At 35.0% G+C, this 15504-nt stretch overlaps 1 protein-coding gene across 1 annotated transcript in view; it reads left to right on the forward strand.

Moving 5' to 3' along the window:
- Window positions 1-15504, forward strand: part of ADAMTS19 (ADAM metallopeptidase with thrombospondin type 1 motif 19) — a 112663-nt gene that overhangs the window by 36330 nt on the left and 60829 nt on the right. Inside the window, exon 7 of the mRNA XM_015849403.3 lies at window positions 10691-10734. Within this exon, the coding sequence (XP_015704889.2) occupies window positions 10691-10734 (44 nt within the window). The remainder of the gene's footprint in view (window positions 1-10690; window positions 10735-15504) is intronic.

Here is a 15504-nt window from a genome sequence, read left to right on the forward strand (position 1 = left end):
ATAACACTATCATACAGCTCACATATTCAGACACCTGCCTCCAACTTACCTCTTTCCTCCCAGGTGGGTGTTCTTTAGGCTTCCTGTGGTGGCACAGGAAGATGCATCTGGACTGAATTGTCCATTGTCCATTGCACAGCCATTGTCCGGTGAGAAGGAGAAATTGATGGTTCAGCTGTCCAAGGCTGCACTTCTTAACCTGGGAGATGTATTTCAACAGCAAGATACTACAGATTAAAGAATTTAATACCTCTTTCCTCTCATCTGTCATTCTTACCATTATGAGCCTCCATGAGAAGAGTCAGGAGAGTTCTGAATTCAGGCAAATGAGGTGTTAGTTAAAGCAATCAAGAGACAGCTTGGAGTTGTCTTTAGCAGACAATGCATTTAATCAAAGAGCTTTTTAAATTTCATGTAACTTTACTAAATGGTAAAAAAACTAACTTTCAGAAAGTCTGATCATACATTTAAGACACACTTTTCTGACATTCTTGGTAGTAATGGTATTCTGATTCGCATTTCCTATGCTTTTATCTGTCAGTTTTAAAGAGGCTTTATTTGAAGTATTTGCTGATTAGTCTTAAGGAAATTAGACAAAAGAACAGATAAGTGATTGGTTCAAGATCAGATAGTAAGTCAATACTACAGGCAGGAACTGGAGATCTGCTCTGACATTTTTTTCAGTGGTTTTATTCTCCAGACTATATTACCTACCACCTCAGAGCTGCTTTAGCTGTTAGTAAATCATATCAGTGTGGTTTGCTGAACGTGGGAATGTTTTCTAATCCAGGGTCCCTCTGCACATCATCAGTTTTATGGTATAGCTAACCCCATATGTGTCTACATTTGTGTGTTTTGTTTTCAGAGAATATATTCTGTTTTACAATCGCAGAACAGACTCCTTTGTTATAACTTAAAAACGGCTTTGGACAACAGACTTATAGAGAGAAGTAATTTTGTTTAGGGAGACAAATACTGATTTCTTGGTATTTTTTCAAGTAGAAGTATGCATTTTTAATTTCCAGACATATTCTGTGGTAGACCTGCTAAAATTTACCAACACCTCCTTTTTGTTTAGCATGAAGAACTAGCAAAAGTGTTCTGAAAGGGCTTCACTGTACTCACACATGCCAGTTGTTTCTGGTAGTGAAAAGAGTTGGAAATATAGTCTTGATTATCCCTATTTTGCAGAACTAATATTTAATGCAAATTGTAAAGAGCATAATGTGTATGTCTGTCACAGGTGACTTAGATTTACCTATGCCCGTGACATGGGAAGCCACCCCGTAGGGCCACCCCAGGGCCTGGAAAGGAGGGGGAAAAGGGGAATGGGATAAAAACAGCGGCAATCTAAGGAGGAAAAACTTATTTTATTAAATATGATATCAAAATACAAGATAACACAATATAATATAATTGAGGCTAACAAATTGAACAAAACAGAGAGAGAGAGTCCCCGAAAACCGAGAGGCCTACTGTGAACTTTAGGTGACACGGCTGGAATGCTTCCCACTCTCTGAGAAGTTCGAGAGAAGAAGGAGGACACTCAAGCCTGGGAACAAGATTATATAGCGTCCTGGTCCCGTGACTTATCACTACCCGTGTTGTTCTCTGGGATATGTAGTCTTCTTCTGTGGACTGCACATTCAATAGAAGTATCCATGCTTTATATGATGTTATGATGTGGAATACTGATAGCAAAATTACAAAATTACAAAACCATGACAATGTCATAAAGATTTTTGTTCAACAAAGAGCCATCATAGCCACTTCATGAAAAAGGTTCTCTTCCAGATTAATTTTAACACTTGTTCTGTAAAACTGAAAGCAAAACCCAGAGTGTTCACGTTCTTTGCTGCCCAGACAGGCTGGAGTGATACCTGTGAGTACACTAGTAATTTGATCATTTTATTTCACTATAGATTTGTATGACCCTCTGAGATTTTGTTTAATTTCCCTTTAATTTGACTTATTCTGGTGAAATTCTGCCATCTTTAAAATATGGTGTCATAAAATAAGACAGAAAGATAAAGTTTGCATATTGTGTTTAGATAGAAAAGATCATGAAGGCTTGATAGAAGGAGTATGTGAGAATTAAGATAGAAACGGTTTTAAGGACTCTCTTGGTAAAACAGTTGGACAGATGTAAATTAACACTATTACTTTAAAGATACACATATTATAACTTATTTTTCTCTGGGGGAAAAAAAAAAAAGGAAGAAATTAGAGTAGTTTGTTTGGAAGGCACTTACAAATATAATTGAGTTAAATAGCCTGACCACACTTAAAGGTTAATGAAAAGGTAAAACCTATTATTAAAAGCATTTTCCAGATGCATTTGCAAATAAGTATTTTCCAAATGCATCGTGGACATTGATAAGCATAGGGCATGAACTACCTTTCTGAGATGCCTGTTTCAATGACTCACTACCCTCAGAATAAAGAAAAAATAAATCTCATTTTAATTAACAAAAGGCCACAGTGAAGTCTTTCCAGAGCTTTTCTCAGCCTTCCTTTTCAGGAGAGGTGCTCTAGTCTGCTGATCATCTTCTTGACCCTCCTCTGGACCCTTTCTGACAGCTCTTTCTTGCCTGAGGGTCCTCAAACCTGGATGGCATGCTTCAGATGGGGCCTCAAGAGGGTGGAGTAGGGAGGGACAATAACCTCCTTCACTCTGCTGGCTGCTCCTCTTTTGATTCAGCACAGGATATACTTGGCTTTCTGGGTGCAAGTTCACGCATACCGTTGGCTCACACTGAACTTTTTTTCCATCAGTAAAAAAGCACCAATCTTTATATGCAGGGCTGCTTTCAAGGTTGTTCTCTCAGTCTGACCTCATGTCTAGGACTCCCCAACCCAAGTAGACTGTGATGTAGTTAATTTTTCTTCACAGTATGTGGTGTGATGGTGTGTTTCAGCTTTAGGAGAAAAAACAAAATTGCTAACACACTAATATTTTAGTTGTTGCTGAGTTGCTATACAGAGAGCCAGGGACATTTTGTCTCATCGTACTGTTGTGCTAGTGAAGGGGCTGGAGAGGTGTGAAGAGCTGGGAGGAGACAGAAACAGGACGGCTGACCTCAAGTAGACAAGGAGATATTCTACACTGCATAATATCATGTGAGAAATTATAACTGTTTGGAGTTGTCTAGGGGACTCAGCCACTGTCTGGTGACAGGCTGGGCATCTGTGAGTGGGTGGTGGGAAATTGAGTTACTATCATTGTTTTGTGAATATATATAGGTATGTAGGTAGGTCTGTATGTATGTAAGTAGGTATATATGTATGTACAAACAATTCTCCAAAAAAAAAAAAGCCTCCTTTTTTATTATGTGCCTATGACATCAGAGGTGGATGTTGGTGGTATGGCAGTAGACTGAAACTTCTCACCATTATTCTGTTACATATTGTTGGCATGTGATAGGAGGCAGCAGAGGGGTGGTCTGACAAAATAACGTCTTACATGAAAGTTTGTGTAAGTTAACGGCATTATTATTCCTCCATGAGGAAGAAACTGCAACCAGTGACACTGCTGAATGTTTATGGAGCCCAGACAATGGATGTGAGCTCAGTGAGGCAGTGGGTGGTGTGTTTCAGCTGTGGCAACAGCCTTGTGAAAGATAAGCCATTTTCTGGATAGCCTTGCACAGCTGTCACACTATGAGGAGCTTCTCAATCATCTCATCTACACAAATCAGCAGGTTACAGCCAGGGAACTGTGTAAAAACCTGAATACTGGCTTCAGTTTACTTGCTGTGATGGTGGTAATGTTGGAATACTGCAGTTTTCCTCAGGTGGGTCTATCAGATACTCACAGGAACAGAAATAACACCATGACATCATATTCAAATCTATTAGAACCTACTGAACCAATCTGAGGCTGAAGTTTCCTCATTTGCATCATTACTGGTGGTGAGATGTGGTATCATCACTACAAACCTGAGTCAAACAAGAGTCCGTGGGCATTTGAATTCCTTATATAAGAAAAAGATCAAGACATAGCAGTCATCGGATAAAATGATGTGCATGACCTTCTGGGATAGGGAAGGAATTTTCTGGATTTCCTGGAACCTGGAAACACCATCAAGTCTGACTCCTACATCATAACACTGATTAAGCTGGAGGCTTGAACTACCAGAGCCAGGCTGGAGAAGAAGACAGTCATCCTCTTGCAACACATAAGCACGCGGCCTCATACCAGTTTGAAGACCTTGGAACACACTGCCAATCTTGGCTGGACTGTCCTACCACACCCACTGCATTGTCTATATTCGATGCCTTCTGATTTCCATCTGTTTGGTCCAATGAAAATGGACAACATTTTTGTGGGCAACATTTTCCTAGCAATGATGCTGTCACAGCAACTGTAGAAAAGTGAGTCACTCTACTGGTGCAAATTTTTGCAAGCACAGCATGCAGACTCTTGTTCAGTCCTTGTGAAAATGCAGAGCTAATGGTGGTGACTATGTTGATAGATAGTATTTGACAGCTTAGAATTTGCTGTATCAAATAATATTATTCTCTTTTAATCTGTTGTAGTTTCCATGAAAATAAATAGGAGGCATTACTTTCAGTGTGATCTACATATAATTATCACTACTGTTTTTTTGTGTTTTTTTTTTTTCTCTTCCCTATCTTGGTAAATAGCTTTTATGTTAACCCACAAGTTCTACTTTGCTTATATTTTTATTGGTTCTTGCCCCCATCTCACTGGGAAAGCGGATAAGCAAGAGTGTGGTGTTTTGCTGCCTGCTGGATTAAACTATGACGTGCTGACAAGATTGAAAAGGTCTTCTTTGTTGTCTGGCTCCACAGTGGCCACTGTCAATGCATGCTAGTCTTCAGCTTTCCTTGTTTTCTTTTTGCAGGTGTTAACTACCAGTCTGTCCTCTCCCTATGTATCTTGACCTTGCCTCCAGAGATCGTGTGTTTTCCTTTTCTGCCTTTGTTCCAAGAACATTTCCCTTTAAAACAAGGCCGTTTTTCTGCCTTAATTGCTTGATTTGCAGTGCAGTAGGGTTGCCTACTTCTGGGCTTAAAAAAGGTACTTTTCAGCATGTGAACATCCAAACCTTCTGGAGCAGATTCCCAGAGTTCACTTCTAACTTTCTCCCTGAGAAGTGTCATTTTTGCCCAGAGTGGCAACTCTGCTGACCCTTTTTCTCCTTGCAACTACAGATTTCGAGGTCAGCTTTTTCAAACTCACCATGGCCAACAGAGCTGCCTACCATCACAAGGCCTTCTCCTGTTCTCAAACAACAGATCTAGATGTTCCTTTTCCATAACATCTCACTTAGTGCATGAGACAGGACAATATGCATTAGGAATTTCCTAGACTTATTTGTTGCAGCAGCATGAGTTTTGCAACTTATTTCTCAGAATTTGAAGTCTCTCATAAGAGTGAAGGCAACTGATCATGAAATTTCCCTTAACTGCCCATAGAATATATTATCTGTGGCATTGTGCTGAGCGGGCAGTTGATAGTAAGCCCCCGTGATTATTTGTGCTTTGCAGCCCATCCCCATTATCCTCACCCAAAAACTCTACTTCATCATTCAGAATGGCAAGGTCTGTACAGTCTGATTCCTTTCTTACATACAGCACAGCATCTATCACACCTACCCTGTTAGTTCCTCCTAAACAGCTGGTAGCCATCCATCCTAGATCTCCAGTTGTAGAATTTCTTCCATCAGGTCCCACTGATGCCAATGATATCACAGGGAAAGAACCAAATCTTCCAATACATCCAGATTGTTCCTTGTAGATGTGTATTAGTGAACACTAGAGAACATCATCATGCTACTTGCTTTTCAAGTTAGGGTGTGCAACTGCACAGAGATAAGCCCTGAGTTTAATGACTGCTGAGATTTTAGCGGTTGCTATGGAGGAGGGAATCTACAGAGGTTTTCTGTTCATATATTGTGACTGAAATTACAGAAAAGTCTGTGGCATATAAAGTTTCTCTCATGATATCTGAGTTTATATATGACCATTGTAGCAAACTAGATAGTCAAATCTTGGAAGTTTAGGAAAAAAAGATGTAAGAGTGAAGCGGAACCTCATTTCACTTTAAAATTTTTTATTATGTCCAGTACTTTTCCTTAATTTTTATCAGATGCTGTCAGGTTGGTTTTTTTGTGTTTGTTTTTTTTTGTCTGTTTTGTTTTTTTCTTTATTTCCAAGTTCAAGGTGTTTGAGTATGTAAAATATCTAATAACACGTTTGAGGTACATCTGTGTGATGTATCTGGTTCCATCAGCATGTTCTTTAAAGCTGTAGTACTGAGGTAACATTTGTTCCATTCTGCAGTGTTTTTCACCCTTACAGGTCTTTTATGTATGTACCTCTACATGAAACTAAACTTAATGTTAAAATTATGATTATGTAGTGTAAGTTTCCAGGACTAAATTTCAGATTTTAGTAGTGAACAGGAAACCTAGGCGGTCTTGAGACAAATAAACAAAATGAAGGAAATTAACTGTGTTCTGAAATAGACTGTTGCCATTTTAATTTACTTTCAGAGTGAAAAATTTTGTTGTATTTTTCATCTCTGTTGCTTCAGCTTTCAACCAGAGATCTCTATACCATTTGCAGCTAAGGAGTTATTTGAAAGCTCCTCCCTATGTAAATACTTGTAGACTGTGATCAAGTCGCAACTCATCTTTCTTTTAGATTAACAGTTTCTCAGACATGTAATCATTCTTTTAGTTCTTTCCGGACCCATTTCCTCTTTTAACAGATTATAAACACTAAAACTGAACATAGCAGTGTGCAGAGAGTTGTTCTGGTGACACATATTTTCCTATAATTTTATCCAATGGTCCTATTCTCTCTTTTGAAGTAAACTGCCACCACCTGTTTTCAAATCCTTATTTCTTCCCTTTATTTTTTGTTTTGTGTCGTCACCATACCTGCTCGAGTTTTGGAGTCTAGTTTTGACTGCATTAAAATAAGAGTTATTCACATAAGTCATTTATAAAAAGATGATTTGTCTTCATTTCTATTTGTATTGTAACAGTTCTCATTCTATTTTCAAACATTACTAGCAGTGCTCTCTTATTTTCCTCCAAATCATTGTTTAACGCTAATGTTGAGCTTGGATTCCATTGGGCTTGATTCAAAAATATCTTCCTTGGCATACTCATTTTTCTATATCTGTTCTAAGATGTTAGTTACACATTCAATTCACTTATGATTTCACATACCACTCTTTTGACGTTTTCTTAAATGTGGCTGCACTTTAGAAGGTAGCTTATTACCATTTTAAATATTAGTTCAACATTACAGAGCTGAAGTGAATTCAGCTATTTAAAATATATAAGTGTGTTTTGATTTTCTAAATTAGAAATCATGCACACCGATGCATTTGAAGTTTACCATCAAAGAAGCAAGGAGTTTCAGAAAAAGCATCCATTACAGTAAGATTGTTGCTTATTTAAATTCCCATCTGGATGGTAAATTCGTAATTTAGCCCATAGCTCATTAACTCCTAAACTGATTGTAATTTATTTGTTGTTGTTGTTGTTGTTGTTTATACTGATAATTTTGTATGGACCTAATTTACTGGTGCAATTTCAGAATGTTTCATCACATGAAAAGATGAGAACAACTGCTGTGCTGTCATTATCCATTTAGTACATTAGAGCATCAGAATAGTTAGGAAATTGAAAGTAGGGCAAAAGCCAGAATGAATATTAGATAAAATACTGAAATCCACTGTCTGACTTCTTCTGCTTCTTCTTTTCTCAACTAAAATATGGAAGGAAACTGCAAGCAAGTTAAGTAGTAAGTCTTTCTACAAGTTTGCCTAAAACATGTATTAGTTTTATCTAAAACGATACACTCATGCAAACTGTTCATGGAAATTGACTGGTTTCTTCTTTATTCCTCCTCTTTACACCTAACTTTTGCCTCTCAAACTTATGTATGTGCATTAATGATAATGCTACTATCAACCTTACTTTGCAAAGAGAAAGAAGAAAAAGAACAGAGGTAAATGATGTCAGTAGCTTTCCTGAAGTCTTTGTATTATGCTTTATTGCTCTATTTATAGCACTTTATCTATTTATACCACTTCATCTATACTGAAGAGTTGTGTCCTCATTTGTGTAGTTTCCAAATGCCAATTGCATGTATATATACACAGAAAGAAGTGTATATAAACATGTGTATGATTCCATGTGTAATACTGCATAAGCTATACATATACACACATGGAAGTGTTAAAATTTGGTGTAATATGTAAGTTATTTTATAGAATCTAAAGTGTAATTTCTTTACAAATCAGTTGCAGATCTTGCTAGAGCTTAGAATTTTTACTAAGGATTCCTGAATAAATAATCTTGGGAATTAAAGTAGGCATTAGACTCTTTCAGTGTAAATGTGGAACTAAGAATGGTTTATTTTGTCTTTCTCTTACCAAATCATGACAGGATTATTTCCCCAAAGTTCCATAAATGAACTCTGGATGCATAGTTTAGTCAAAGATGGATTCTGGCGAAGAGAAAAAACAAAACAGAAACACCTCATTAAGTATCTGAGAACAGAGCTATTACATAAGTAGAAACCTCTTGGGTATTGGTTGTTTTAAAATGTCAAATGATCTTTTAAATTTTAGGTATAGGTATGCTCTTCTTTTAGGGTTTTTGTTTTGTTTTGTTTTTACTTCATTATATCAGTTTTATTTATGGTAGTTGAATGACTCTGCATGGAAGATAATCCATGGCCTTAGATTGTGTATGTGTTCTCTTGTTTCATCAGAAGTGCCATATTTCTAATCGTTCTGTCATGTTGTTTAACAGCACAAGAAGTCCTTTGTGACACATAGCACAGAAAAAAGGAAACTGTGTTAAGGCCCAGTGCATTAATACAATTTGTTGCAGGTTTGATAACATAAAAGAATTTTCTTCTGTGTCTGATTATAAGTTCTTCTTCATTACTTTGGTCTCTGTTTCCAGAGCTCATCTAAGTGGGTTCCTACGTCTTCTTTATCACTTAGTATAAAGATCTGTTTCTATCATAATTTGTTTCTAGCACTGCTGCTTTGTGTTTCTAGTCAGTAATTTTCTGTCAGTGGTGACTAGAGAATAGAAAGCTATAATCTCGTGTCTCTAACTGTGTGGCCTTAACAAATGCCAAAAATTTACCAGTCTCCTGAGATTGCTTTTGAGCCTTAGTCACTGTGTGACAGCAATCTGTGGGAAACAAATAAACAAAAAGTAGTTGCATTTATAAAAATGGTAATTATCACAAGTCTACTCTTGTGTCTCAAACCCCAAACAATTCCTGGGAACAAACGTTTAGTTACTGGAAAATAAATACAGAAATATTTTTGAAAGAGAAAGATACTTAAATACTGGTCCTGTTCAACAAAACATAAAAGGTAAAGTTGAGAAGTGAGATGCAGTCTAATTCATATTGATGGATAGCTTCACTGACTTCCAACTTAACTTCTTAGTCTTAAGACTTTAGCAACAATAACTGCTAAGAAATGTATTACAGATCCTTAATGATGTACAGTATACACATGAAATACTTCATAGTTATAAAAAATGAATATGATTATTCATGTAAATATATTTAATAACTTAAGAAATATTGAAATAGGAAATTTCTATATTGGGTATGTCTTTCCAAAGTTTATCTCAGGTATCAGTTAGTTTCCTCTTATAAATACTGTTGCTGACATTAGATACAAGTATGTTGGTCTGTGAGCGCATATGTGTGCTTATGAGTATCTTTACTGTCTACATTTATATGTATAGTCTCATGGACAGAATATAAAAAAGGATTATCTCCAACCCATAATTTCTGCCTGTGCAGAAATTGAGAGTAAGAGGGGAGAATATTATTTATATAAGTACATATAGAATCAGAATAAATTTCAGATAAGTAGATAGTACTTTTATTAGATGTTGTATGTGGTGTGTTGTTTTTTCCTCTATGTTCCTGCATACATTTAAGTTTTGGTTTTTGTTTTTTTATAACTTCTTTATTTCTCTCACAGAACAGGTTAAATAGGTGTCAACTTAAAATGAATTTCAAGCAGATACTGTGTAAAGCAGGGCTAAGATATTTATTCTACTTGATGTAATTATACAGTCTTATTTGTAGATCTGTGTATGGACTAAAAATGGTATTGGTGAAAGTCTTTTCCCAGTGAGTTTATTTCAAATCTTCCACTATTAGAATAGATGCCCTAGCGGAAATGCTTTGCCAGTATGCACTTGTACCACGTTCCCTTCTAGTCTTGATAACTTTCAGCCACAAAAACTTTTTTATTCTGGTTTTAATCCTGGATTAAAATGCTGGTTTTGGATCTGATATTAAGCATCACTGATATTTCCATTTAATGTGCAAAAAAACATTTATAAATTTCTGACGACCAATGTTAAACTTGCTATATTTCAAGAAACTGAAATGGGTAAAAAAAAAAAAAGTAGGAACTATGTATAATGCAAATTAAATATATAGTACACATTTTGTCACATGACTACTCTTAATTATCTTCTGAGAGTATACTGAATAAAAGTGTTCTGGGTAATCCTGGCCTTTGATTCACCACACTGTTGGAATAACAGTGTTCTGTGTTTACTCATTGAGCCATATGAAGTATTTGTAAATAGGTCACACAGTCATTATATCAGCTTGGCTTACTTAACAATTTTCTTTTTTCTACCCTTAATTCTAGGAAGGATTTCTGTGTACATAAAGATGAACCATGTGATACTGTTGGTAAGTAAATAAATGTAAGAGGCTGTGTGTATAGACCATGTCATAAAATGAGTGTTAGATAAATAAGCATGTGAAGTTACAGTATGTCAACAGCATCTTTGGTGGGAATCCATAACTAAGTAAAATGTAGATGTCTAAAATACAGTTTGATAAACAAATAGTTAGATGCATAATACCTTGTCATACATTCCTCTAACTAAATAATTTTAAAGTACAGTATTTCTACCTCATTTTTTTTAAATGTATATTTTTGTATGTTTTTTTTTTCAAACTCATTCACAATTTAATAAGAAATTGTAGTATTCTTAATTGACAATCACAATGAAAAGGAGAAACTATATTATGCTTTTTAATGCATTGGATTTATCTTTGCTGAGAGTATGTAGATTTTAGCTTTTTTCTATAGTAATGTACTTGAATAATACAGTGTTTATGAACTATGTTCAGAAACACACAGGAAATGTACTATTCAGCAAGGCATCTTCTGGTATCTACAATTAAAATGAATACTAGATGCACTGTGGTTTTCTGTCAGTGTCATTAACACCTTTTGGAAAGGCATATTTTCAGTATAAATGTATGGTGGAATAGGCAATTTAAGTTAGTACTGGTTAAAAACAATAGATGCAGCATGCCATGGCATGTTTTTATCTTAGAATTTCATTTGGCTAATAGGAACGTATATCAGGTTTGTGTGTAAATACGAGTATTCAGAACCTAATAGTTTTGGTAAGATTAGAGTTTTATGGATGGCAGTAATGGACTATTAACTATTCGCTTGCTTTTCATTCCTCATAGGCAGGTGAGAAACAGAATTTTTTTCTTTCCTTAATTTATTTATTTTTTTAATTATCCCAAGTCTATGCAAGTATGTCTGTGACATGGATGTCAATTAAAAATCTCTCTAAATAAGGAAATGAATGTTTCTTGTGCCAGCCATTGATTAAAAAAAATTGTGTTATTCCACAAATTGGTGTCTTGCTCTTAGGTTAATTTTCTGTGAATACTCGATGCACATAGATCAGTTCTTTTTGTACTGTAGGAGGAAAAAAGCCTCTTTCCAACCTAACTAGGAAAGTCTTCAGCAACTTATGCTTATTTAAGTTGAAGATCAAATATGGATTACTAGCAGTTTATCTAAATCAGATTAAGTGAATGTGTTCAAAGGATTTTCTATGACAAATACTTCTTAATTGAACTTTGGAGCACATAGAATCACTATTTATCACCAAAGTCATCCCTGGAGTTGCAAAGTTTTCAGCTAAGGTGAACAGATTACAAGAGGTGTTAAAGCTGTACAATTCCCAGCTGTCCAGAGCTTGGGAAAAATCACCCAAAACAACAGTAACAACAACAAACAAACCAATCCAGAGGAGGGAAAACAAAAACAAAAAAACCACAACCAACTTTTGACTATCAAATACAAAAATATAAGACAATTCTGTGTGAAATGTTAGTATAACTATGAATGTATGTGAGTTACACAAAGTGTTCTTTGAAGCATTTTATACAAACCAGAACTGAAATTCATCAGAAAGGAGCATTACAATACAGATGTCAACGTTAGAGAGGGATGCAGTGTTGAATTGTAGTAATTCTCCTTGATGTGTACTAAAGAGAAAAATATTGTCTTTTGTATTTATTCATTAAACACCACAAATCTCAGTTTTCAAAGTGGATATAAGTACCCACTTAAGTAAGTGCCAGTATTCTATTGTGTAGTCAAAGCTTTTACATATTAAATGGAAAATACATTTCTCTGTGTTTCCTGTTTTGTTCTGCTCAAAGTAGAGAGCTTATGCACTCCTCAGTTAGTACTTTTTCATTGTCTCACAGAACAGAAGACTGATATACATGATGAATTAATGACTTAAAGATAATATTAAGGAAGAACTCTGTAGACCAGGACAAGAAATAAAAATGTGTCTAAACGTTCATTGTATCATATACTATTCTTTGAAACAAAATACGAAAAGCTGATCTTCCAAATAGTTTTACAAAAAGGAATTTCAGGAGACTGAGGGTTTTTTCTTTGTTGGTAGAAAGTTTGTTTTGGAATGTATGTGAGAGTTTACATTCTTATCTGGAAAAAACACTATCTCGATCAAATACAAAATGTATTAATACTCTGTATTTGATAATTTTGAAAAGTAGACAGAAAAACAATAATTAGTTGTCAAATCAATTTTTCTCCAGTTTGACAAGCAGAATGCTTTGCATGAGTCCAGGTAGCTGACATCAGTTACTCTTTCTTTATCCACTGATGCTGTAACTCTATCATAAGGATTCTTGTCAAGATTGATGAGGTTCAGAATAGCAGAGTAGCAGTGAACAGAGTAGTGTCTCCAAAAGACAGGAGTAAATCATGATCATAAAGCTATGTTCAAACTCCTACACAGGGTAACTCAGTTGCAGCACATTAGACTGCTTCATTTTCCAGTGTTCTAAGTGTTTAAAGCTTAATCAATCTGAACATTAATAGGGTAACACAGAATAAATCTCTCTGAATAGACTCTTGATGGCAATTTCATGATCACAGAGCATACTTTTAATTACTAACCACTTAGAATTCCTAAAAAAACAAGGTTCTTCTTTCTTAAATTAAGACTAACTGCTTCTTGCCGTTCCTTTTTTTTTTGTTGTTGTTGTTGTTGTTGCAATGTATTTTAATTTAAAGTAGCATTTAGAGAGTTGAAAGTCAAAAAAGAAAATCTTGTTTCACAGAATTGTTTCAACCTCACTGCCCTGGTGTTGTGGGAAGATGAGTTTTTTATTTTTCAGATTACTCTATAAAAAACACTCAGAGCTTTCTTTGTAACTATGTTTTAGTAATCTGCTTTAGGAAATTGACAGCTTTTAAATTTGTTTTGGTATTCTAGAAAGTTTAAAGAGAAATTTATGAGTAAATCTGAGATGGATCTGAGAAAATCTATGAAACCTGTATTGAATTAATTTAGCTTCTGAGCATTCTGATTCAAAGAATATTCATTTTGGAAAATGTAGCACTCCAGCATTACTGATTTGACATTCAGGATAATTCTGTGTGTCTTGATAGTGTTGTGTTTAACAGTGAAAGATAGTGTTGTCTTTAAAAGTGAAAAATTAAAAATACATACTGGGTAGTTAGTAGTTTTAGTAGCTAATGTTGTAATCACAGAGCATTTAATAAATAAATCAACTTTTTCAGAAACAGAAGTTATCATAAAATAGCACTGAGAGTTTTACTGACATTTTAGTATCAATTATTACATCTATTCAGATACATGTCTAATTCTTGTTGCACATTATACTTGAGATACACTCAGTTGTGCTCTTGCGTAAGATACCTGCTGTGTTTGTTCTTGACATATGTTGAAATCTCAGCAGTGTCAAGTCGATGCTTAGCTGCTGAATTTACCTCTTGACCTCAGTAAGTGGTCCTGTTACATGCCACAATACCACCCACAGTTTTTTGGAATTTTTCATGTAAGCATATCCATTCTGTGAAAATGTCATTTTCTGCAGATTATATTACTTCATTTTAGTTTGTTATTTGCACTTATTTAGTGTTATTTTTCTATACTTTGTCTCAACTTACCTGAGGTATTTTAAATTTTGTCTTACAGGGACTTCCCAATTAGTATACACAAAGAAGTTTAATGTAACACAGGAAAAGCTCCTATGTCCATCAGAAAAAGACATTCTTGGTTAAGTCTAAAAGAACCTTTGATGTTATACAGGGCCTATTTATTCTGTGTAAAAACAAAAGGAAATATCAAGCTAGTTGTTAGTTTTAATTCGTCATTAGTAGTTGAATTAGTAATTTGAATTTGTCTTATAAATAGTGTGCATCACTTTGCATAGGAATCCTTCAGTTGTGAATTCAAAGGTTGTGAAATACCAATGAAACTTCACAGTAGTATAACATGGTGCGCAAAACATGCTTATATCAGGGCAACAGAAGGGCTGTGAGACACAGCCAGTAGGCAAATGTGAGCATGACATTTTTAAGCTGAACTCTCTGCTGGCTGAAATAGTCCCTTACCAGCAAAAAATCTTAGCTAATCAGACTTGAGGAATAAAGTAATGAGTGACCTAGTGACCCTTTCTGAGTTTAAAAGGAAGGTATGTTATTTGTCATTTTACAAACCCAGAATGTTGAAAAACTGAAGCAACCCAAGGAGCTGTGAGCTTTTAAAAATCCTTTTCATGATTTCATTTTCTCCAGGACTCTAACAGTAAAGTAGTTTTTCTTTTCATACTTGTTTTTATTTGGAAGATATTTAGATGAAATAGGATATACATTCATAATAAATTTGCATGAGTAAGCAAGTGCAAGAAACACAGCATTGATAATCAGTTACCTTTTTTTTGTATGCAGTAATACTCATAGATACTCTGTGTTGTTTTGTATATGGAAATGCTTTTCATTTCATATACAGTGAATGCAATTAAGTTTTAAAAATGAGAAAATAATGTTCAGTATCAAGCAGTACATATTTAGGACAGTAAAAATACCTGGCTGTGAAATCAGTCTGTTTTCTAGCTAGCCAGCCATTTCTTTAATGAGTCTTGTGTTTTATTCTTGATAAATATGCTTGTGTTTAGTATTTTCATCCCTTTAAAAGAAATGTCTGCAAAGTAATGTTTGAACAGAGAAGCCCTCCTCGTATAGTATTTTTAACTGAAAAATTTCACTGCGTTTTTGAACAGTTTTTCAAAATAAGAGAAACTATGTTGCTAATTGCTAGTATGCATGAATTTCTGTGTCTCATAGGTATTTAATGGAAA

This window comes from Coturnix japonica, chromosome Z (assembly GCF_054131305.1).
Source record: "Coturnix japonica strain WE chromosome Z, WE-NBRP24, whole genome shotgun sequence".
Lineage (NCBI taxonomy): Eukaryota > Metazoa > Chordata > Aves > Galliformes > Phasianidae > Coturnix > Coturnix japonica.